Below are 16,541 nucleotides of genomic sequence, written 5' to 3' on the forward strand. Positions count from 1 at the left end.
AGGACAAGATATAAATGTTAAATTTCTCCTATACATGACAATCAGTAAAATTGATTTTTTTCAAACTGACATAAGTGAAAAAACAACAACCTTGAGCTCCTCCATGCGGTCTTGGATGACTGTCGGGTCGGTGGAGCCGTTGGGATCGTGCTCCCTCAGAGCCTCCTCAGCTTCAACTATCCAGCGCCCCAGTGAATCCAGCTGGTTGTTAAAGGTCTCATAGTCTTGAACTCCAGTCTAGTGTGAAGGAAAAATATCAGCAATCAATCAGTGTAAAATTCATGATTCTGACTGGATGATGACTGACGACTTAAAATGGAAAACTTGAAGTCAAAACTAATTACAAAGCCTTTTCTTTACCTGCAGTGTGGTGAGCTGCCTGCTGAGGGCCTGTTCCACAGCAGCCAGCCGCTGGGTGAGAGAGAGGTGATCTGACTGGATTGTAGATGCTGCTGATGTGTCCACCTGCTGTTTCAGCTGATCTCCCAGTTGTTGGAGAACTTGCAGGGAGGCCTGAACTGGAGCTTGGGACCGAAGCACGTCCTGAGACAAAGCACAAATAAAAATTTAGAGTAAAGTATTTTTTTCATTTAAAACTCAAAAACGAAATCCCACATTGAAAGAAATATGTATCAATTGGAAGGGTTAATAATATGTATTATCTATTTATTTCACTTCAGGAACATAAACAACAATATGCAATCAAGGTATAGATTGCTGATTGCAACGAAGAAACAATTAATTTTTTTTAGCAAACTTTTTTTAAATAAGGCTTAAAACACATAGACAGCTACTGAACCGTTGTTTAGCTGAATACTGAGTCAACAGTGGCACAGCTGTGGCCTCACTCACGCTGCATTCTTGGATCCAGTCGGACACTTCCTCGTCGGCGATGTCTTTGCTGCAGGCGAGCTTGAGGAGCTGGTCTGCCTTTTCCTCCTGCAGCTGGCTGCTGCTGCAGCTCTGCTCGTAGAGCTCCTTATAGCGCTGCCAAAGCTGAAGCAGAGCTTTGCTGCTTCTGAGACGCTCCGCAATCTCCTCCAGTAAGCCGGTCCATCTGGGTGCAAATATGACATGGATCAATGTAAGGGATAATGAAAAGAACAAAAACTGCACTTCAATCAATGAACTTTTTTCTACTTCAAGATCACCTTGCATTGACGTCCTTAAGGGTGTTGTTGAGAGAATCTGACACTGAAGGGTGACACTCCCTGAGCAGTTGGTGGGTCACAGCACCAAACTTTCTTAGACTGCTCTCCTGTTTCTCCAGTTCCTCTTGCAAATCCTTCACAGGTGACAGAAAAACACAGTTTTTAATTCACCAGCAAGAATAAACAGTGTTTGAGACCATATTCAGAAACATTCCCCTTGTAAAAACAAGTTTATCGCAACAAAATTTCTGAAATCAATGTCAACGAATTCTTCTGGATGACAAAAGGCCAGCTGACAGGTAAAATAAATCAGAAGCCTCTTCCTCCTAACATACCTGCAGACTTTGCACCTGCAGCTGAACAGCCTCCAGGGATCCCGTGAGGAGGCGGAAACGAGACACAGAGTACCTTCCCTCCATCAGGTAGCCATTGATCTCTTCTGAAGCCCGCTTGTATAGACTCCACTGATCAAGCACTGACCTCAGGCTGATTTTTAGTTGCCCTATCTGTTAAAAGTAAAATAAAAAACACACAGTGACATTCAGTAAATTGTTAAGACCAGGCCCAAACAGAACAGAAGCAGGAAGAGCAGAGTAGAGCAGAACAAATGGGTGTAACTGATCGACCATATGGAAAACAGAGTAGAAAGAGAACAGGGGAGATTACCAAGTGGTCCAGGTTAGCCCAGGTGTGATTGACACCCTGGAGTGTCTCCATGACGATAGCACAGGCCTCATCGGTCTTGTTCTGGACAAGGGCACAGCCCTGCTCCTCCACTCTCTCGAGTTCTTTCTCTTTTTCCTTCACCAACTCTTCCATTTCCTAAAAGTGAAGTATTATCACATGACAAATCAATATTGACTCAAAGGAGGTGATCAGAGCAGCACGTATGGTTATTAACATGTTTTGCTAAATCAGTGTTGAGAGAAGCCTACCTGGCAGTCTTTGAGGGCATTCTGCACAGATGTTAGATCCTCTATCCGGTGTTTCCTCTTTAACCTTTCTTCCTGAGTTGCCATCCAGGACTTCAGGGCCTGAACGCTGCTCTCATACTCCAACCACATCTCCAAAAGGCTCTCAAGGAACTGGATCTGCAAGTGTTTTAAAGCAATACAACTGTAAAATCCTGATTCTGCACTAATAAATTACAATGCCTGTTCTCTTTCATTATCCAGTATCAGTGCCTATGTTCGTACCCTCTCATTGATGCGGCCTTGCAGGATCTGCCAGCGTCTGTTCATGGCTCCCAGTCGCTCAGCAAAGTCTGTCTTATCGCTGCGCTTGCTCTCCACATCCTGACCGCTGATCTGCAGCACTGACTGGTTGACAAAGTCCACAGTCAGCTGCTTACAGCTTAAATCTACTCTGAAGCCCTGATTTGGAGGAAACAAGAGTAGATTCCAAATTAAAATGGCTGTCACAGATTCATAACTAGAATCATGCATTACATCAACCTTTATAATCCGGTTAGCAAGAGTTGCAATCAAGAACAACTACATTTTTGACATACACACATCGTCTTTAATAGTCTTAATAGTCCTCTAATTTTGAAGCTAGAAAAATATTTAAACTTAAAAAATACAAGTTTTTGGACCAAACAAAAAAATTAATAATAATAATAAATATGGAGTCCACTACCTTGTGCTTTTGCAAATAGTCCTGAATCACATTTGACCCCACTGCACTCTTGAGGTTCTCTTCATTCTCCTCAATGACATTCTCCATCAATGATATCCAGTTAAAGAGCTCAGTAATGGCATGACGGGAGGCCAACTTCTCCATTTGGATCTGAGAAAAAATAAAACCCATTGAACCAGCATATCATAAACATCAGGGGAAAAAGACAAACGTGCAGCCAGTTGCAGGGCAACCTGGTGTGAAAACTTCTGTATAGGAGGGAAGCAGCAGAAAAGAATAATCCTATTTGCTCTGGAGCAGCTAAGCCTGCTCTGTCACGCTGTATGTGACGATACCTGATGCAGCTTCTCCTGGACCACTGGGATGCGTGTGAGCAGCTCAGTCCACTGAGTGTCGATGCGTGCCAGGTCCGACCGCAGCACCACCGTGTCCACTTTCTTTAGACGCAGCAGCTGGTTGCCCTCGGTTACCACTGAGCTCTTAAGGCTTGACTTGCCTTCAACTTCCTTTGAAAACTCCTGAGACAGAAGGGGACAAGAATCAACAGCTAGTATGCAATCAAAGGTTTTTCTTATGAGGATATTAAATACTTTAATAGGTTTTTGCAGATGACACAGCAAGATTATTACTACAAATGCATCTATGACAAGTACCAGTGGTGAAATAAGTACATTTACAAAAGTACAATTTGAGGAACTTCTGCTCTAATTGAGTATTTACGTTTTTGTTACTTTTACTCCACTACATCCCAAAGGTAAATATTGTACTTCTTACTCGACAATATAGATTAAACTTCCCAGAAGTATAAAAAGTAATTAAAAGTAGCATCAGCTTTACCAGCTGCAACACTAATGCATCAATAATTATAATCCAATAATATACAACATGTCATTCTGTAATGGGCCATTCTGCATCATGAGTACTTTTACTTTTGGTATTTATTTTGATGCTAATACAAAAAAAAAAAGATTATATTTTACATGTATGCTCTTATACAACCGGCATGTGCTGTAACATTGTACATACAGCGTGTAGTATATTATTTGAATTGTATACTGTAGTACATATATAACCTAATATACATTGACACATTCTTGCATGTGCATGTGAATAATGTTGTATGGCTGCAATTGGCTTAATTTGCAGAATGGTGACTCAGTTATGAAAGAAACAAGGTTGTGTATACATCTGTATAAATGTCTACTAGTTGTAGCACTTTTGCTGCCGGCTAAAAGCCTGAATCTCTGGATGAATACAGATACAAAATGCAAAAGAAAACAATAGAAAACTGTGGTCTCACAAGGAAAGCAGAGAGATGGTCTCTGACAGTTTCCAGCTCCTGTGGGACTAACACTGCCTGTGTATTCCAAAACTCCAGACGCTCCAAAGCCGACTGCAGCCATTCGCTGAGCTCTGCACACTCCCTCTGATACCTAGAGGAAAACCACAATTCAATCAAAGAACAAAGTCATGGAATGATCCTGAGTTCAGAAATCACAGGTGCAGTTTTGGCTTTGCTAAATTGCACATTTTAAATACCCTACTTAAAGATAATGTTTTTCAGTGCCCCTATGGTATACCAGTTGGACTTGGTGGCTAAACATTTCTGACCTGGTCCAGTGTTTTAGGATGGCCTCCAGTCGCTGTAGTTCCTTGTTGACCTTGCTAGTGTTGTTGAGCCAGTGTTCCCCCAGCAGCATGAGTTGGTTCTCCAGTGCGGGACAGCACACTGACAGCAAGAGATGTTTGCCCTCATCCAGTACCTGGTGTAGCTTGTGCTGGTGTTCTGTCAGTCTCCCCTTGAGACCCTTTACAGAGAATGGAAGAGGAGCAGACAACCAAATGAATGGTTTGGGGGAAGAAAGGGAGTGCAACTGAGTGAGTGAATTAAATAAAAGTAAAGAAATCTTCAAACAGTAAAACAAAACTATACCAAGAATCTCAGCGAAAGCAAAAACATATCAAGTGTGCTGGCCTCTTGAATTCCCTTTGGTCCTCATAGGCCACATATCAAATCCTACCAGAATCCTTCTTGTCATTCCTACTCTATTGACAGTATTGTAACAAAACAAGGAGGCTTACGGAGGCTATTTAGGATAATCCACATCCGTGAATCTGCACTGATGTCACCTTGTACCTGATATAATGAGATTCTGTCCATGAGTCTTTCTTCAGTCTCCTCCACCAGGCCAACGGTAGGAATATTTCCTTCAACTGCCTCCAGTTGGTTGTTCAAACTTTGGTAATCCTGAACCAAGCGGCACCAAGTCTGAAAAAAAGATCACAAAGGGTATATGAAATTGAAACAGCTGACTAGTAAACCTTAAAACACAAAAAATCTGCTGTGCTCTCTCTCTATAGTGGGGGAAAGAAAAGGCTCTCCAATACATTGTGTTTAAGATCATCTTCAATAGCTTTAGTTTTCAAGCATAAGTAACTCTGGGCCAGAAAAATAAGCATTTCAATTGTCAGATTTCCTATGATTTTATCAGTATTATTTTAATAGAAAATCATGGTAACACAAATAGTATTCTCTCTCTCACCTCCAGGATACACTCCAGCTCAACTCCTTTACTGTGTGCCTCTTTGAGGACGCTCTGAGCCTCAGCCAGTGTCTCCTCCAGGGCCTGACTCTCTTTGGGAAGCATCAGAACGCTGATTTTTCTGAAGAACGTTTCTGTTAGAATCATATGGGACTCCAGACCCTGGAAGAACTCCTAGGAAACACAATCAGACCCACACACAAAGACATCATTGTATCTCCAGCATTAATAGTTGTGTTTTCATACCGTTGATAATAAATATTAATCCTTTCTCGCTTAACAGAGCTCCAAGTTGACCAAACCTTGTGTTTGTCCAGGTGATTCTGAACTTCCTCCACAGAGCTGGCAATGATCCTCTGATCGGCTGCCATCTTGTCTTTAGCTGTGTCCACCAGGTCAGTCAGGTCCTGCAGAGCACGCTCATACTGCTCCTTCAGCGCCATGTTCTGGTTCAGCCCACTGCGCCGGGAACCCACCGTCATCACCAGCTCCTCATATGAGTCCTGAAAACACACACAAAGAATATAAATAAGTAAAAGCTGGACTGAGCAGCTTTTGCTGCATGGATTTCAGACTGAACAACTTTTTGTGAGAGCTGTCGGTGATGTAAATCACCTGGAGTTTCAGTATTTTGTTTGTTGATATCTGATCCGCCTGTAGTGCTGCTCCTCTGGTTTTAAGCTCCGTAATCCTCTGTTCATAGTCTTTCATGCTCTCCTCTGCACTGGCAATAACCTAAGAAAAATGACATTCACAATGATTTATTGTTCTGTAAGTGCTGATGAGGACAAGCAGGGTCTGTGGGCATGCATGTCTATGTCAAAGCTTCCTTTACCTCCAGTTGTTTTGAGGCTGGTCTATCCATGGCTCCAGCTAAAGCCTGCAGGATCTGGCACTTTGTCTCAATAAAAGCAGTCTGGAGAAGTTGCAACTCAGTCTGTATTAGACAAAAGACAGTTCATAGAACATTTATATTGAGGTGTATGGAGTTATGATACATATAATACTGTACTGTACATATATTGCTATAAAGACATTTTCGTGTGATTACGTTCACTAAAATCTGATGTGAAGAATTAAAAAAAAATCCTGAATGCTCTGCAAATGTGTCTTTATTAGCTAATGATTTTTGTTTTAAAAAATGAAAGTCCCTTAAAAAGTAAAAGTTGCAAATTATCAAGCAGACCTGGTAGGCTGTGAGCTCATGAGCTCTTGTCCTCATGTGGTCACAGCGTTGCCCCAGAGCACAACCCAGAGCTCCTAATCTCTCCTTCAGGCAGTCAAGGTTGTCCTCGAGCAGAGATCGGTCCTCTTGTCTCAGCCCTGAAGACCCAGCTAGCAGAGCCTGGCTGAGCTTCACTTCCTCTGTGACATGTCGCACATCGTTCTCTAAGGTCTGGAGGAAAGATAAGAAACAGTTCATGGGAGATTTAAAAATATCAAAATGCTAAATGACAAGATTACATCCATAGATAAGATAAACTGTTACTTTAATTGTCAGTGTTTTTAAACTCTAGCCACAGTATCACTGTATCCTTAATCAACTTCTTGTGGAGATTTTCAACTGACCCTTAGTAGAAAAATGTGATAATTCCTAGGTCATGGGTACTACCAGATTTGCTATTTAAAAACTGCAATAATTAAAGACGCAGCACAAATAAGCCTAATAGTACCTCCTGCTTTTGCAGCTGGGTCTCTGGGTTTTCCGCCAGCAGCACTGAGCCAGAGAAGACGTTGTTCTCCACACCATCCAGCCAGGAGGAGGTGGATGACACAGCTGTGTAGAGCTGCTGTTCCATCTCCGCCACCTGTGTCTCGCCACCACCGGGCTATGTACACAAAAGAGGGTTGCAAATTTCCATTGACACACGTTGAAATACGTATTTTTATGTTGCAATAGAATGGATTAAAATGTGTAATAATGTTAGAGAAATATAAAAACCTGAGTGGTCAAGTCCTCCATTGTTTGTCTGAAACTATCATACAGAGTATTCAGGGAGGATTTGTCAGCCTGTGTCCCTCCTTTAAACAGTGATCCAGCCGTGGTCATACGAGAAGCTCTGGAGTATACCTGCAAAAACAAAAACAGAGGACAGTCAACAACATTAAAAATTAACAATTGATAACAACAAGAACAATGTCAATACACTTTACTTCTACTTTATGCTAAGAATAACAACACAACAAGGTTTGTACCGGCTGTTTGTGGTCCTGCTCCAGGGTTTTCTGCAGGAGCTGCAGCTTAGTTTTGAGCTCTAGTCTCAGGCTCTCCCATTTCTGCCTCATCTGCTCTCTAGCAGCCTGAGATTCCCTCTCAACCAAAGCTGCTGGTGAAAATGGCTCTGATGTACTGCATGGAGGGAGACAAAAACATGAATTAATTAATGTTCCATTTGTAATCTGCCACAGGAATCATTACATATGTTAACTTAACATTCTAACTATTTGATTTGAGTTACACCTGTTTATAAAATAACTGGCGCTGCTGGGCGAGGCCTGCTGGATGAGGATCTCCTCTCCTCTGCTGGCCACTGACTGAAGCAACTTTTTCTGCTCTGCAAGCTGCTCCTCCAGTTCCTAAAAACAAACATGTAAAACAGTTAAGATTGGACTGGAAATCATTTGAGAAAAGAGATCATTTTTTTTGCCAGCGGCTGCACACTACATGCCCCATGCATTATGAGTACTAAAACAAGGAGGCAAAAGAATAATGGAAAATGTACCCTCTGTCTCTGCAGACTGTCCTGGTGTTGTTGGGAGCGTGTGGTCCGGGCCTGGACCAACCAGTCCTGCACACTGGGACTTTGAGAAAGGCTGGAGTCTGATTCACTGTCCTCCTGCTCCTGCAGAGAGCCCTGTAGGACCAGACAATGTATTAGAAAATATCTAAGTAATACACATCAGCAAGGAAGTACGACTATCAAACGCCGTAGTTAAATTTTGATTCAAAGGTTTGGCAAATATGTCGGTGGGTGTGAAGAAATCCTAAAGTAAAGTAAGGGTGCTCTATCAAGACAAATATTCAATATTGGCCGGTAGATGGAAAACAAATGGACAAGACATTAAGGTTAGTCTATTGTGTATAATAATGCTCTAATAAATATGCTGGTGCAAGTCATAGTATAAAATATTCTTTATGGTGCAGTTAGAAAGAAAATGTTTTTACATTGTAAACAAAGAACCCACAGTGGAGATTGAGTATAATATCATATCATATAGGCCCTTTTCACAGCAGTGATTTTAACACCTCATTGCATGGTAAACAAAGGTGTAATTAATGACACTAATAATGACCCTGCTCCATTTAGGTGGGTCAAGGCTCTGATATTCAGCATTCTGTCTAACTGGAAATACTTTTACACACCCACATTAGTGTATATCAGCACTGAAAGCATGTAGCCAGCTCACCTGAATGTTAAGGAGCTTGTCTTGTAGCATCCTCTGCAGCTCCAACAGGCTGCCCTTCAACATGCGTAACTTCCCGCCCAACTGCTCGGTGTCCTCTCTGGTCTCTGTCCGGCCCTCCAGAAGCAGGTTCTCACTGTGCATGGACAGCTCCGACAGGGCCAGCACCTTCTCTTCAATCTCCAGCAGCATGTTCTGCAGCAGCAGGAGGAGAGAGGCCAGCTCAAACATGGTGTCCCTGCCCCTACAGCAGCTATTCTCTCTACACAACAGACCTTCCAGACAAACAGGGGGTCAGGGTCTGGCTCAACCCCCCTTAGACCAGAAGCTTTCCTCAGCCACAGGACAGTGAGAGCTCTCCCTCTGCTCTCATCCTTGGCCCGACTCTCCGGCCTCGCCTCCTGTGCAACATATTACCACTAATCCTTCACGCTCCATGCTCCACAACATACATGCTCACGCCAACATTCAAAAGCAATTCTCGTGTCCAGAACACCATGCTAAGTCCAGACCGGTTGACGATGATGTACCAAAGTTTGAGGATACATTTGTCTCTAATAGCATTGCCACTACTCTCCTATCGATATCTTCAGCAGTTCTTTCTATGGCAGATAGTAACTCCCCCTCCCTCCCGCCTTACCCTCCCCATTCTCTAGGATTCACCTACTTGGATATTCTAGTGGCTTTATCACCAACACCAATCCCAGCAGTGGGATCTATTAATCGTCTGAGAGCCACAACCTCTGACACTCCGCCCTATGCTGCTAACAGGCCCTCGTCAAACAGAGACATCTGCATAATCTGCTTAAGACTAGTGCTACAGTCGCTTAGAGCGCAGCCGTCTGAATGACCCTCTAACTCCTCTAATGCTCTTGTTTACCCACTGAAAGGTTTCTGTCGCGCTCGGATGATCCATATGTCATAAAGGAAACAAGATATTGAAGTATAATAAAGATGTAATTAATTCATTGGAAAATGTGCATTAGTGTGCTGACCAGAAACACAGGCTGAACATCTAGAAAAAAGTACTCCAAAAGTACTCCAGCACAGTATTCCCATTCCTGACAATTTGCTTTGCCATAAATGTTAGTAAGCAACCTTATTATCATATTCATATATTAATTAATATAATAATTCAAATATGTTGTTTGTATCCATTGCTCTGAATGAACAGCAGGGGGAGCTCTTACCTGACATTCAGCAAGCTGATCCTCCATATCCGTCTCCTCTAGAGGTTTAGATTCAAGGATGAAGGTTACAGCACTGCGCATTCTGGTCAACCACAGGTCCAGGTCGTCTGCCTGGGTGTGATAGAGCTGTATGGCTTGTTCCTGCTGCTGACCCTCCAGACGGTCACTAATGCGTTCCTGGGGAGGAGCACATCACATTTTACTCATCACACCGGTCTATTAATTCGGTATTATAGATATAAAAATGAATTTTAATCAATAAATCACAATATTCACAAAAAATACCTCCAATATCTGCTGTTTCCCTGAGGCCTTCATGTGGATAGTGGCCATCCTCTCAGCTAACACAGCCAGGGAGGAGTGCATGGCCAGCTGGTCAGCCATGTCTGACTCCACAGCATCAGAGGCCAGATCTTCTGTGAAGCTTGTCTGCAGCCTGTCTATTTCCTCCTGCACACTCTGGATCTCTTTTATCAGACCCTGGAGTGGACAACATAGTTAAATGTGTAGCATTCTGCACATTTATTGACTTTATTTTTCATTTATATGTTGGTCAAATGGAAGTATCATCTTTTTGAGGCATGTAGTTTTTACATTATGTTAAAATTCTGACTTCTCCCTACCCTGTCAATGCGAACGTTCTCTTTACATCAAACCTTTATTGTAGTGTAATGACTCACCTCTTGTGTCTTAACGTGGCTATCTGGGCTTCTATCTGCCTCCAGAGGCTCACCCAGTTTGGCCTCCAGAGCTTCCATTTTAGAGGAGATTGACTGCAGGGAACTCTGGTAATGCTGCTGCTTTTCAAGAGCTTCATACAGAGACCTCTGCTTCTCGCTGATCTGTTGGAAGACAGAGTGGACAATTTAAAAGTGCTTATCCTGAAAATAGTGGATGAGATTCAACAAACTACCAAGCTGACATCTTGTTAGTCACATACCACGTTCTTTAAAGTCTCCCATGAGCGCTGCAAGTCATCTAAGTTGGCCACGGACTCAAATGCCGGGTCATATAAATCTTGGATTGGAGCTCTTGTGAGTGTTCCTCTTCCCTAAAAAAAACATTCAAACAGTGCCAGCAGCAGTTAAGAGAAATTAGTTATGAAACAGATGGCAGATAGAAATTCTTCTATAAAGCTGTTAATTCATTGTCAGTCATGATGAGCTTGCGGGTGCAGGCAGAGAGTAGATATGGATTATAACTCCCCTTGGTTTGTTTTTGCCTTCTTCTTTTATTAATTGCATTTATTAATTGAGTGTGTTTAATGTAATTACAGAGCTAACAGGAAAGATTACAGAAAAAAATAGAGAAAGATTATTCATTGACTAGATAGAAACTACAAATTTTACAGTATGTAGAATTTTGCTGAAAGACCAGAATGACTGAAAAAAAAGATGAAGAGGGAAGGCAGATACCTTGGTTATAGTGGCTTCAGTGTAAGTGATGGGAGAAGGAGAGCGACAGACAGGAGGAGAATAAACCTCACTGTTAGTGCCCTCCTCCCCAGACTCCTCAGTTACAGGAGACAGGAGGGTGTGACAGCGGCCAGCCATCATCTGACACGCCATGCAAGAAACATTAACACAAGAGCAGACATGCGAGATGGATTGGGAAAGATTAATAATATGCAATGTGTTTTTTAGTTAAAAGTTGCAAAATGCTCCTTTTGAAAACACATATTTTATAATAAAAGCAGGCAAAAAGGTGTAATTAGTAAGATTAAAGGAATAAAACTCTTCAGAATTATTTAAGCTTGAGCCAGAAATAGCAGAATGAGTTTATTAAGTAGGCAAGCACCACTTTGTTATGGTGGTATATTGTGTTCTCTTACCATAACGGCTTGTGCTGAAGATTTCTGGGATTTCTCCCCATCCGTCTCCTGCAGCCCCTCAGGCAGTCCCTCCACATCACTCACTGTCAGCAGCATGGTGGCATGCTTGGCCTTCACTGCCAGCATCTTGCATTTTGAATTCAGTGAGGCGATCTGCTCTTGGTAACCTTTGATCTTATGGGCCAGTTCCTATTCAGAAATACAAAATGTACTTATTATAACTTATTATGCAGTTATGAGGACATTTGACTTAACACCATAGTGCAGAGAGTATCATAAGTAGAAATGAGGATTGCATTGAGTAAGTTTAATAAATACAGATGTTACATGTTGTAATGCTATGTTACAAGCATGTCACATTTTATTTGTTATGCCTGTATTGCATTGATGACCTATCCTGGGTCACTTCCCTTCAATTTCTCCCTTGCTGTTAAGAAAAGGTGGGTTAAGTATGTGAATAACGTATTCTACTTCATGGTGAAGGATCTGGGCCTGCAGCTCCTGGATGTTGTTTGTGGGAATCGGTCGGTCTTGAATTACGCGATGTGCTTCCTCTATCAGTCCCTGTAGGTCTCTCACTTCCTGTTCATATTGCTCGTACTGCACCACTGCCTCCTGGATTGAGAATGAAATTGCTTTGTTACTGTCAGATGAACAGGTTCAACCTCAAAGTTTTTTTGTGCAGAATTTAAAAAGAGTATACAACTTAAAATATGCAAATAACTATATGAATCCTTCAGTTCAAGTAAAATCTTCTTTAATCATCTTAAAACTTGTTTACTTGGCAGCATTGTGACTCAAGCTGCTAGCTGTGCCTTTCTATAGACACCGTGCATTATGTCAGAACGCAGGACAATATGACGTTACTGTGCTGCAGCAATAGTGTCCCCTACTGTACCTGTAGGATGTTGCATTGCTGAATGGCCACATGCTGCAACTGACTGGCCTCTTGCTGCAGACGCAGCGCTGTGCGACATATGGCGAGGTTGGGCATCACCTCCTCTGGGACCCGCAGAGCACTCTGACACAGCTGCACTGCCTGCACCTGCTGCTTGAAGCTCTCCATATCTGACAAGAGACGCTGCACAAACAAGTTTACATTGTGTGAAACTGTTAGCAAGCTTTAGTGTGCAAAGTAAGCATCCGAGGTGCTTTCTGACAAATTACAAGCCATGTCATGGATTATTTAAATGAAGTGTGGTTACCTGTCTCTGAGCCAGCTGTTCTTTGAGGCTCTGGCGTGCCAACTCTGGAGAGGTCAGTGTGGCTTGGACCTGCTCCAGAGCAACATGTAGGGCCTTGACTTCATACTCCAGGGCTTCCATACTCTGAGGAAATATAATACATGAGTCAATTATAGAGTATATATATCACTGTAAGGTATGAGATACAAGTACTAAAGGGAAAAGGAAATACCAGTAGTCAAATATAATAAAAATAGAAAGAGAAGGGTATTTGTAAATGTTACAAAGAAGTAATAGATAATAAGTATTTTTTCTCTGTACCTTATCTGCATCCTCCAAGCTCTGCAGTTGTGTCTTGATGCATTGCTGAAGCTCCTCAGTGTGTCGACTAAGTTCACAAACCTGCTGGCTCATAGGTTCCACCTGCAGCACCTCAGAGAGAAGATCCACTTTCTCTGCCATGGATTCCAGGTCACCATGGAGCTCCCGAGACTCACGAAGAACAGCCTAAGGAACAGGGCAACAAGACAGTAAATGAAAGACATGTGTGGTATGGTCTCCTGGTAGGAATAGTTGGCTTATTCCCTGCATGAGCCTTTTATGAAATGTGTGCATTGGTAAAAGTCCTGACATGTCCATGAACAATTTACTTCTTTCTATTTTTAAATAATTGGATTGTAAAAAGCCCCAAAACACTTTTTTCAAAGCTGAAATGCTGCAGTTGTATATCACAATAGAACCCATGTCTGGACCCCCAAACTCACTTGATACATTCGTATCTGCTCCTGCAGATGAACAGAGGAGTTCCAGATGATGTTTGCCCGCACCAGGCTTTTGGCTTTCTCCGACCACCTCACAATGAAGTCCAGCATCTCATTATACTCATCTAAATAGCAGACAGCCTGAGGAGTCAAGATTAGATAGAGTATCAGTGTATCTGTGCATAGCATAAAATAACATTTGCATTTGTATAGGCGACCTGTAAACGCAAACCTTTTTGAGCCAGTTGTTCCTACAGTCTGCTAGCCGTGTTGTGTGGTGATGCATCTCTGATAGCTTGCTGATGGAATCACTAAGCTGTTTTGCCAACAGGGGGTTTCTGCGGCCAAACTCTTGTACAGCAGCATCCAGTTCTGAGAGGGTGCGACCACAACTGTCCAGGTCCTCAGCCAGGCTCTGAAGAAATGTAAAAAAAACATCAGAATTTCAAAGGAATCTGTATCAGCTACACATTCACAGTAGGTTCAAGCAGAGTAAGCTACCCCACCTTGACCTCTTCTTTGGCATGATCAACGTCAGGAGATTTTTCCTTGAATTTGGCTGAGATTGCTTTGAGTTTCTCAGAGATGTCATGAATTCTAGAGCTGAAGTCCTCTTTTATTTCTCTGGTTCTCTGAATTTCTCTCTCTTTTGAAAGAACCTAGAAGAAATGTCAACAAATGCAACATGAGGGACACACATATGGTTGGTGTCCCTTTATGAAATTGATAGGATAACAATTACGATGATACAAAATATAAAAGAGGGCCATTAGGATCTTGTTTTCATTGAAAGCTTTTTAAATGATACCCTACCTGATCCTCAATGGCACCCAATGCAAGTGAGACCTCAGCCAGCTGCATGGAGATTTCAGAGGGCAGTATGGTGTAGAGGTCCAGATACTTGCTTTGTTGCTGCTCTGCTAGTTTATCCACATTCTGACGATAATTGATCACTTCTCCATGAACAACCTAAAAGCAACAAATACAGAACTCCATATCAGCTCTCTCAGTAATAATAACAGTCAAATAAAAATGTTCAGAGAATGACTGGAAGATCAGAACGTTGATATACATGTTTTAAGATATGAGACTTACCTCAAGCTCCTGCAGCAGAGAATCAATGTCTGGTGTGGGATTGAGAAGAAGCTCCCTGGTCTCCTGGATCCAGGCTTTTACGACGCTAAGTTCCTTCTCCACTTCCTCTCTGTCCCTCAGTTCCTGAGCTGTTTGAGCGCGCTTGGTCCTGGATTGTGTCAGGAGGCTGGAGGCAAAGAAACAATGAGTCTACTGAAATTCTGAATGACACAATTACTATTTCTGAATAGTTGAGAATGTTTTCAACCAAAATAATGACAATCTAAATCTAAAAACATCTCCATTAACACAATACCACTGATAAGACTTAATCTTAATACATAAGCTCCTGTTAAATGCAACAACCTTGCAGGTTTATCGCGTCTCTACCTTTCCATTTGGTCTTGAACAGCTCTGATCGCCTTCAGGCTGGGCAGCTCTTCCTGCTCAGTAGTGGGTGAAGGCACTTCCACATCGTGCAGCAGGCTGAGAGCGTACTGGCGCAGCAGTGTGAGGGAGGAGAGCTCTCTCTCCAAGTCTTGGCTCAGCAGGTCGTGCTGGTCCAACAGAGACTGCAGGGTGGCTTTGGAAGCCTTCTCCACGGCGCTGTCAGGGAAACGACTTTGGAGCTCATCAGAGACTGCTCTCACCTTCACCATCTGCACATCAATGATTAAGAAAGTTAAGCTTCTGGTAAAAAATATATTTTCATTTAATTATCGTCTGTCATTGTCTGTTTTTGTACCTTCTCTCTAAAAGTCCTCCAATCCTGTGCTGTGTCCTCGAGTACTCGCTCTCGTCCCCGTGCCACGCTGCGTAGTCGTGTCCAGCGCTGCCACACGGTGGTCATGGAGCGACTGATGGTGGCCTTGCTGGCATCACTCCCCACCAGCTCCAGCTGCGCAGCTTGCTCCTCTAAACCACTCAGCTTCTCTTGGAAGCCATTCACAAGAGAGACAAGGGACTGAAAAAGTGAGAGACAATTAATAAAGTTAGTTGACAGCATTCATAGAAGCCCAACAGCTTTTTTGCTTTGGTCTTTCATACCCGATGACTGCATAGTTTATCTTCAGCCTCTTGACTTGTGGCTGCTTTTGCAGTGGAAAATTCAGTCAGCTTCTTTTCTGCCTCATTCATGAGCTCAATGACAGTCTGCCTTGACTCCTGGTAAGACTTCCACTGAGTTACACAGCTAAGAATAAAACAAATATCACAGGATAATGTCAGTATTACCAAACTTTCAGTATCGTCACGGTATATTACACATGCGCCAACACTGTTTTTGTTCTCATTACCTTTTTAGGACATCCTGGTGACACTGGAGCTGATCTCGAACCTCCCCGCCTCTCTGCTCTGCTGACTCCACGCTCACACGGAGCTGATCTTTAGCTTTGGGGTTGACCAGGTTCTCCAGCTGAGGCAGCAGGCCCTGCAGCTCCTCCAGGTGGATGAGGAACTCCTGCTCTGTGGCCATGATGTCGCCCTGCTGCCGGAGACACTCCTCATAGTTCTCCACGTCCACACCCAGGCTAGCCTGCTGCAGGAAGGACACGGCGTCCTCCAGCCATTCACAGGCTGACTGCATCCTGAAGTGGTACTTCTGACACAACCCCAGGGCTTCCTCCAGAGTGATCTATACACAAAAGCAATGAGGTATAAAATACAGATTCAGTTTTTTACCTCTCTTTTCTATTATAATTACATGTTTATTGTATATATTTTAAAACATTTTAAATCGTATTCATTATTTTCTCTATATATTTT

The 16,541-nt window shown here is 42.7% G+C and overlaps 1 protein-coding gene across 1 annotated transcript in view; it reads right to left on the bottom strand.

Moving 5' to 3' along the window:
- Positions 1-16,541, bottom strand: part of syne1b (spectrin repeat containing, nuclear envelope 1b) — a 79,497-nt gene that overhangs the window by 15,254 nt on the left and 47,702 nt on the right. Inside the window, 43 exon segments of the mRNA XM_054614389.1 lie at positions 91-237; positions 361-543; positions 853-1,057; positions 1,152-1,285; positions 1,487-1,657; positions 1,818-1,973; positions 2,087-2,242; positions 2,348-2,524; positions 2,790-2,939; positions 3,125-3,307; positions 4,090-4,222; positions 4,401-4,597; positions 4,927-5,058; positions 5,333-5,506; positions 5,635-5,835; positions 5,948-6,067; positions 6,168-6,269; positions 6,519-6,728; positions 7,006-7,161; positions 7,275-7,403; positions 7,529-7,682; positions 7,794-7,909; positions 8,056-8,187; positions 8,741-8,932; positions 9,928-10,104; positions 10,213-10,407; positions 10,608-10,769; positions 10,868-10,978; positions 11,343-11,483; positions 11,759-11,947; positions 12,230-12,373; positions 12,657-12,839; positions 12,964-13,086; positions 13,264-13,449; positions 13,707-13,844; positions 13,936-14,118; positions 14,210-14,362; positions 14,517-14,672; positions 14,799-14,964; positions 15,168-15,436; positions 15,523-15,741; positions 15,825-15,969; positions 16,073-16,410. Of these exon segments, the coding sequence (XP_054470364.1) occupies positions 91-237; positions 361-543; positions 853-1,057; positions 1,152-1,285; positions 1,487-1,657; positions 1,818-1,973; positions 2,087-2,242; positions 2,348-2,524; positions 2,790-2,939; positions 3,125-3,307; positions 4,090-4,222; positions 4,401-4,597; positions 4,927-5,058; positions 5,333-5,506; positions 5,635-5,835; positions 5,948-6,067; positions 6,168-6,269; positions 6,519-6,728; positions 7,006-7,161; positions 7,275-7,403; positions 7,529-7,682; positions 7,794-7,909; positions 8,056-8,187; positions 8,741-8,932; positions 9,928-10,104; positions 10,213-10,407; positions 10,608-10,769; positions 10,868-10,978; positions 11,343-11,483; positions 11,759-11,947; positions 12,230-12,373; positions 12,657-12,839; positions 12,964-13,086; positions 13,264-13,449; positions 13,707-13,844; positions 13,936-14,118; positions 14,210-14,362; positions 14,517-14,672; positions 14,799-14,964; positions 15,168-15,436; positions 15,523-15,741; positions 15,825-15,969; positions 16,073-16,410 (7,188 nt within the window).

Source organism: Anoplopoma fimbria, chromosome 15, assembly GCF_027596085.1.
Source record: "Anoplopoma fimbria isolate UVic2021 breed Golden Eagle Sablefish chromosome 15, Afim_UVic_2022, whole genome shotgun sequence".
In the NCBI taxonomy this organism is placed as follows: Eukaryota; Metazoa; Chordata; class Actinopteri; order Perciformes; family Anoplopomatidae; genus Anoplopoma; species Anoplopoma fimbria.